The sequence below is a fragment of the Palaemon carinicauda genome, chromosome 12 (genome assembly GCF_036898095.1).
Source record: "Palaemon carinicauda isolate YSFRI2023 chromosome 12, ASM3689809v2, whole genome shotgun sequence".
NCBI classification, from domain to species: domain Eukaryota; kingdom Metazoa; phylum Arthropoda; class Malacostraca; order Decapoda; family Palaemonidae; genus Palaemon; species Palaemon carinicauda.
In genome coordinates this window covers 44148775-44157250 of record NC_090736.1, presented here as the reverse complement: position 1 = coordinate 44157250, position 8476 = coordinate 44148775, and the positions used below count along the sequence as shown (strand labels likewise).

Here is an 8476-nt window from a genome sequence, read left to right as displayed (position 1 = left end):
AGAACAAGGGCCAGCCTCAGCTTCAGTTCCTTCACTAAAGAGGACAGATTGCTCTTGGGCTACTTGGGAGCCAATAGAGCTTCTCTCCCTTAGAAGGATCTCAGCATGTTGAGGACCTTTAGCAGGCAATTGGATGGGATGAACCAGGATATCTGAGTCCAACCCTTCTATACCAGAGACATGATGTCTGTTAACTCCACTAGAGGGTCCTCGTATAGGCTACATATCGAGGTAGTTTCTTGAAGACGCTCGTGATGAAGAGGTCGATTTGCAGTTCTGGGACTTGATCCCATCTGGGAGGGAATAGGTCTGCGTCCGTGGACCATTCTAACTCTATCGGCTTGAGCCGACATAGAGCATCCACTGTCACATTGTGGATAGGTTGTATATGAACTGCTGACAGGTGCCATCCCTCTAAGTAAGGGATAGTTAACGTCACCTATACCCTATGAGACATTTTCTAGCATTGTTGATTGCGACGTCTCATTATCGCTACGGTGTCCCAGATCAGTCGAAGGAAGTCTGATCTGCATGGAGAGAGCTTCCCCACTCATGACAGGACCAACATGGTCTTGGGACTTTCGGACTTTAACCTTTGTTAGAGAAGCGATTAAGGAAGGACCTATATTGGTCTTTTTAGATCTCTTCAAGCGTTTGATGCGTATCTTCTCCAGACTCTTGACGCATCTTTCAGCTGTGCTCTTAGCACTGGGTCTGTCACTATTGCGAACTGGAGAGTGTTCAGAACACCTCCTTGTTAACGCCTTGGAAATCTGACTGATTACCCGAGTCTCTTGACCGACCTTACAATCTCCTTTTATATTCCTATGGGAAAGGAGACTTGGTGTGACTACACACTTCAATGATTTTACAGCCATTGAAACCTTTGAGCTGGAGAGAATTGAGTCTCCTTGAGGCTAATCTTGCATCCTAGATGTTCCGGAAACCGGTTCATCTCCTTGGATGTTCATATACCAGCTACTTCGGGTGCTGCCCACCCCAACTTCTCGTCCAGGTACATTGTTGCCTGAGCCATTTCTAGACTTGGTTATTGCGTGACTAAGTCTGCCAAGCCTATGAAGATATTTAGGACTCTGTTTAGTCCGACACATATCTTTCCTAGGATATACGTTACCTTCTGTAACTTGAATCCTAGATAGGAAAGGATGGGGTGATTGGCTGGAAGTTGCCAAGGGACATTTTTCAGGTCTGACAAGACTACAAACCCCCCTTTTTGAAACACGGTCCAAAGGTTCAGAAGGATTAACATTCTGAACTCGCTGTTTTATTTGAACTTGTTGAGTGGCGACAAGTCCAGAATGACTCTGAGATTTCTTGATTCCTTCTCGTGAACACCAAACAGCCTTCCCTGGAATACGATGGACTATTGTTTCCTTACCACCTGTATGCTCTAGAGCTCTTAGGTATACTCCTCCAGGAGGGTTTTGGATTGTAGGAGGAGTTAAGGAAATGATGGTGTAGACATTTCTACTTCCCATCGTAGGTCCATCTTGATTAGGCCTTGGACCCAAGTTTCAAAGGTCCAACGATCCTGAAGGAACCTCCCTCCTACCAGAAGCATCTCTATGCTTCGAATGATCAGTGGGACTAAATTTTTGACCACCTGCCTGTGGCATGGCGGTCGTTGCAGCCCGAAGTATATTTCCAGACTTTCCCGTCTTCCTTTTAGGTTGGGGACCCACAACCATGGAAGACTTTCTCTTTGAAAGGATGTCCCACTTTTGGAGAAGACCTACGTTCTCCGTGGTGGCATTCTTAATCACTCTCCTAACTACCTCGTCTGGGAAGAGCTCTTTAGCCAGGTTGTTGGAAGATATTAGCTTCCTTGCCTCATGTTTCTGTGTTGCGACAGCGAACACAAACTCCCTACATGCTCTCCTAGCCTTCATAAAGGAGTAAAGGTCTTTCACTAGGGTAGCCATAGGCATTTTGGCTAAGACCATGAGCATGTCTGGGGTACTTTGATGGGATGAACACAACTCTAAGTAGTTTTGTAGAGATAGGGAGGCTGCAAGTCTCTCCTTTGACTCTTGTTCATTATACAAGAGAAACTCGGATAGTTTAGGGAGAACTTCGTTAAACTGTTGATTGGCGACATCCGCATCTAATCTTCCTACTGAAAAATTTAAATGGACTTCCTTCCTGTCCTTCTCCTGTCTGGGAAAGGATGGGGACAGAGGCTTGCACTCCTCGAGTGCAGGACATGGCCTACCTGCCTCCACTCCCTTGTCAACAGATTTAAATGCCTTCCCCATAACAGGGAATGAAATTGAAGCAGGAGCAAGAAAGGAAGGGTGCCTGTTACCCAGTGTGGATACCTTCGACACCGAGTAACCCGCCTTTTCCAGGCTACTTGACAGGATAGCCTGTGCCTTATCATGGTCGAGAATCATGACTTCCTTTGATTTCGTTCCTTTTCTTAACTTTTGTTCATCCTTCAGTCGAACAAAACAATTAGGAAAAGCATCAAAGCTTGGCCGACACAACATTCTTCCCTTCTTCCCATGGGCAATTCCTGCCCTCCTTCCCAAAGGCTATCTGGCCGTCGGGAGATGTAATTGGTGCCTGGGGCACCATTATTTCCTTACTTGCCTTCTGAAATAGTAGCTTACGCATCCTATCATTAGGTAGGTAAGGTCCCGGAGAGATTTTCTGGAAGCCTCTCACCCAGTTGCGTAATTTGTCTCGAGCTGTATCCCTAGTCTCTGTAGACTTGGGATTCTCGAAACCTTCGGACGTTAAGCTCCGACATACATTACAAACCTGCGGGTTCCAATAATGTAGGGATTCGGAAATAATATTGCAGGGGGCATGAAACCTTCAAGTATCATGACCTTAAAAACCTTTACTCTTGATCTTGCAGAAGGCTGCAGCACAAGTCATTTGGTGTTCCTCCTGTAAAGAAAGGAGAACAAAATGAGTATATAATTGATTATCTCACTGATAATCAATATGTAAAAGTAATTTTTTAACAAAGTAGCTTAGGACAGTAAGCTATAAAGGGATAGTAGGAGACACATACTTGTGTATCCCATGTAAGCAACTGCTGTTACCTCCCCTCAGAGTTAGCTATAGGGAGATTCCTCTACCAAGGTAACTCCAACTAAAAGGGTTCTAACCCCTAGGGGTAGAAAAGTGTATAAGTCCGTGTCGCTTTTTATTTCTAACACTGTGGGGTAAGGATGACTGATTCCTCAGTCAGAATATTGAAGAAATACTATTCTTTCAATATAGGAGTGATACCAGCAGAAGCTTGCCAAGGGTACCCAAGATATGTTAGAAATAACTACTGTATAATCATACTATAGTTTTCTATTTGCAGCATATGCTATGTTGCAAATTACTGGCTACTGTATAATTATATATAAAGTAGTTCAGCCATCGTGCTGCCTTTGTGGCAAGCATCTGATGGCACAGTCCAGCTGGCATGATGCCAACTGGACTAAGAAAAATTAAAGACATATATTTGTGTATCCCACCCAACCTATTTGCTGTGACCTCCCTTACAAAATTAAATCATAGAGTTTCCTGATCAGCGAGACTAAAGATAAGGGTTCTACCCTTTAAAGGTTAGGAGTGTAACACTCCAGCCCTTTAAGTATTTAATATTGTAAGGTAATCTAAAAAGCTTTTTTCAAATCAGAATATTGAAGAAGTAATATTCTTTCAATATAGGATTGAAAGATATATTGGAAATAACTACTAGTTTAATGTATACAGTAGTTTTCTATCTGCGGTATATCTTATACTGCAAATATACTGACTACCTGTATAAACATATACTGTAGATCAGCCGGCATGTCGCAGGCATAGCTAGTTCTTGCAGGCACATCCAGCATGATAGCTAAAAGTGAGAGAGATAGAATGGAGTGAAGGCTACCTATTACTGTGTATGTATACAGTAATTAAGGATGTAACGTCTAATTTTACTGCCTTTCTCCAGAAATAAGGTTGAAATGGAAGGGGGGAATGTAACATACTGGCTATGTCATGTAATATAATGACATGTATTAGGACATTTGCCTGTTAGGTATTTAAAGTGCTGCTCACTCATTTGACTCTCGCTGCGGCTTGTTAACGAAGCGATAACGTAGCCGAGATTTTGACTACGGGAGTCGGAAGCTCGTCGGCAAGCAAAGAGGTGCTCTGCTTTGAGGAGTATTGGGGCTGTATAAGGACGTGGTCCAGTAGCCCTCACATACACTGAAAGAATCCCAAGGAGCGGACAGCATTTATCGTAATACGTCTTTGGTGGTGATACCTTTTGTTACGTGTGCTTTATCTCTCCGTGGGTTTCTTTTAGGTGTTGACCGAAAGTCTTGTACCGACTATTTTACCTTGGTCAAATTTAATTACGTTATACGTTGCTGTGTGTTCGATACATTATGTATTTTTTCGTGTTAGTTTCGTATTGTTTAGGTTTAAGTTTTTTTGTAATAAATACTATGTATAAAGAAAATAGTTTCCTTTCTGCTCTTTACCATTTGTCTTGTATGTGATCCTTTTATATAAGGGAACGGTCTACTTCACCCTAGTGAATTAAGCCATAACAGGCTTTGATTTTAAAATTCACATGACAATTTGGCGCCCGAACAGGGACTGTTCATTCATTTTACAAGACTGTATGGTGTATTGCAGATAAGGTCTGTGAAGCTTTTAGATATGACTACTTTAAAAGAAATTGTTAGTTTGGGGAAGGAAATGGGTTACAAAGGCGATGATTTAAGGGATTTTGTTGAAAAGGAAAGATTTATTCAAGAAAGGGCAAGGGAAAGAGAGGGAGAAGAAAGGGCAGTGGAAAGAGAAATGCGAAAGCAGCAATTAGAAGTCGAACGATTAAAGTTACAGATGCAGGGAAATGAAAAAGATTCTAGTTTGTGTAAACCCTCGCTACCTAAACTGCCTGTTTTTAATGATATAACTGATAGTATTGACGCCTATATTTTAAGATTTGAACGTTTAGCCGTTAGTGCTGGCTGGAGCAAAGACATTTGGGCTGTTAGTTTAGCATCATTATTACAAGGGAAAGCTTTGGAAACTTACCAGCACCTTTCACCTGTTGAAGATAAAGATTTTGTTAGTGTTAAAGAGGCATTATTACGTTGTTTTCAGTGTACTTCGGAAGGGTATAGATTGAGATTTCGTAACTGTAAATTCTTTAAGAACGAGACCGCTCAGCAATTTGGGAATAGATTGAAAAATAACCTTAAGAGGTGGGTGGAATTAGCAGATTGTGAAGAAATATTTGATGACTTGTTTGATTTAATTTTAATAGAAGAATTTTCAAATGCTTGTGACAAAGATATGGTTGTATTTTTGAAGGAACATGAAATGAAAACATTTGATCAAGTTGTAAAATATGCCGAGATGTATATGGAGGCCCATTTAAATTATGGCAAAAAGGGTTTAAGTAGTGGTCATGAAAAGCACGGTGCCTCTGCAAGTAAAGTTACCACTGGGGATAGTAAATGGCAAACGGATGCCGATAGTGATAGGAAGGTTACGGCAAGAAATTGTTACGTATGTGGTTGTGGTATTCACCTTGCTAAAGATTGTTTTGAAAGGTTTGGGGGTCCAAAACGTAAAGGTGCGAGTAAGGGTGCGACAGAGAAAGCAGCTGTGGCTGGTCATGGGGGCAAGTTAATGGTGGATAAAGGTACAGTGGAAGGAGTAGACGTTAATGTATTTCGTGATCCCGGGTGTACCACGGTGTTAGTTAAAAGGACTTTAGTGCCGAAACACAAGTTTACTGGTAAGTATGTTGACCTTAAAATGGCTAATAACCAAGTTTTTAGATATCCTGAGGCTATTGTTGATGTTGTCTCGCCATATTTCACGGGCGAAACCTTAGCTGTCTGCATGCCTGATCCTATTTATGATTTAGTGATTGGAGCAATTGATGGTTCGACTGACGGGTTGAGTACGGAGGTTAGTGCTGTTACCACCCGACTGCAGAATCAAATGCAAGAAAAAAAGTTAAAGGGACCGTCAAAGCTTAAGGTCAAAGAAGTTATAAATTTAATGCAGAAAGAGAATATAGGGAAATTACAGGCTGAAGATGGGACGCTAAAAAAGGTTTTTGAGCATGCTAAGTCAAATAGGGTCTTTGTGAAGAATGAAAATAAATCTCATTGCTTCTTAATTAAGAAAGGTATATTATATTATAGTGCAAAATGAAGGCATTATTAATGATCAGTTAGTTGTTCCTGATAAATTTCGTCATGCAGTAATAGAATTGGCTCACGATTCCTTAATGAGTGGACATTTAGGAATACAGAAAACCACAGCACGTATACAAAGTAATTTTTATTGGCCAGGTATGTCGGTGCAGATAACAAGATTTTGCAGGTCGTGTGACGCTTGGCAACGCACGGTTGACAAGGGAAGAGTTAAAAAGGTGAAGTTGGGAAGAATGCCCCTGATTCAAGAACCCTTTCAGCGTGTTGCGGTGGACATAGTGGGTCCGATTAAACCCCGTGCCAGCGATGGATCAAGATATATTCTCACCATTGTTGACTATGCTACACGTTATCCTGAGGCAGTAGCTCTGAAGAATATAGATTCAGTCACTGTAGCTGAGGCTTTGCTGTCAGTATTCAGTCGAGTGGGAATTCCAAAGGAGGTGTTATCTGACAGGGGAACACAGTTCACCTCTGAAGTAATGCAGGAATTTAATCGTTTGTTATCTATTAAGAGTATTACTACTACCCCATATCATGCTATGTGCAATGGTTTAGTAGAAAAGTTTAATGGAGTGTTGAAGAAAATGCTCAGACGTATGTGTACAGAACAACCAAAGATGTGGCCTAGGTACATTGATCCTTTATTATTTGCATATCGTGAAGTTCCGCAGTCTAGTACCAAATTCTCTCCGTTTGAGTTAGTATATGGTCATACTGTGAGGGGACCACTTAGTTTATTGAGGGAGCTGTGGGAAAATGAAGATAATGCAATTGAGGATAGCACGAGGACCACGTACGAGTATGTAGTAGACATGAGAGAAAGGTTACAGGATACATGTAGGCTGGCTCAAGAAGAGTTAGAGAGGGCTAGAGATAAGTATCAGTGTTACTATGATAAAAATGCTTGTAAAAGGGAAATAAATGAAGGGGACAAGGTCCTGTTGCTGTTGCCCACAAGTAACAATAAGCTTCTAGTGCAGTGGCAAGGTCCATTTGAAGTGGTAAAGAAAGTTAATAGGTATAATTTTGTTCTTAATATTAATGGGGTTGAGCGCAAATACCACATTAACATGCTTAAGTTATACTATGATAGGATAAGCGAAGGCAATAACGTGAAGGGTAAGTCTGTTGAGGCAGAGGGCAGTGAGGATCTCAAATCGGGTGCTGTACTTTTCACAGATGATCAGGAGAGTGATGATCTTGCATGTGTGGCAGTGATTAGTGAGGATAGTGATGAATATGAGGTAACAGTTGTGCCGAGTGATATTCAGAGTGAAGATGTGTCTAATGTTAAAATTAATCAGGAATTATCTGAAGATAAAAAGGAGGAGGTAGCTAGAATATTACAAGAATACAAGAATGTGTTTACTGATGTACCAGGTAGAACTAATGTGATTGAACATGTGATAAACCTGTCTAGTAAGGGTCCTGTAAGGTGTAGACCATATCCTGTACCTTATGCTCTGCAGCAAGATATGGATAAGGAGATTGAAAGAATGCTCAAATTAGGAGTTATAGAGTGCTCAAATTCTCCTTATGCTACACCTTTGATAGTGGTGAAGAAAAAAGATGGCAGTAACCGGATGTGCTTAGATTTTAGGAAGATAAACAAGCTTACAGTAATTGATTCGGAACCCATGCCAGATCAGAACTTAATTATTACTCGCGTAAGTAAGAGCAGGTATTTTACGAAAATTGACCTCTCTAAAGGATATTGGCAAATACCTTTAGAAAAACAGAGTAGAGAAGTAACCGCTTTTCAAACTAATAGAGGACTCCTACAGTTTATAACTATGCCATTTGGTTTGGTAAATGCTGGTGCTACTTTTAACCGTATGATGAGGAAATTATTTAATGGTGTGAAAAATGTAGAGCTGTTTGTTGATGATATTTTGATTCATTCACAGGGGTGGGAAGAGCACAAGGAAACTCTGCGGCTGGTACTGGATATTTTAAGAAAAGCATTTCTCACAGCTAAGCCGTCCAAAACGGAAATTGGTTATTTTTCTGTTGAGTATTTGGGCAGTAAGATCGGTAACGGTATATCTCGGACAGCTGAGGACAAAGTAAGTAAGGTATTAAATGTAGACACACCAAAGACAAAAAGGGAGGTAAAGTCTTTTCTTGGTTTGACTGGATACTATCGCCATTATATCCCTGACTATGCTACTATTGCTGCACCTCTAACAGACCTTATAAAGAAATCTCAATCCAATGTAGTAAACTGGAGTCTGTGTCACCAAGAATCTTTTGAAAAGTTAAAGAACATTTTA

The 8476-nt window shown here is 40.9% G+C and overlaps 1 protein-coding gene across 1 annotated transcript in view; it reads left to right on the top strand.

Moving 5' to 3' along the window:
* The first annotated feature begins 4683 nt into the window (after positions 1-4683).
* The window catches only part of LOC137650789 (uncharacterized), a 30064-nt gene continuing 26271 nt past the window's right edge, over positions 4684-8476 (top strand). Inside the window, exons 1-4 of the mRNA XM_068383944.1 lie at positions 4684-5949; positions 6461-6831; positions 7297-7870; positions 8111-8269. Of these exons, the coding sequence (XP_068240045.1) occupies positions 4684-5949; positions 6461-6831; positions 7297-7870; positions 8111-8269 (2370 nt within the window). The remainder of the gene's footprint in view (positions 5950-6460; positions 6832-7296; positions 7871-8110; positions 8270-8476) is intronic.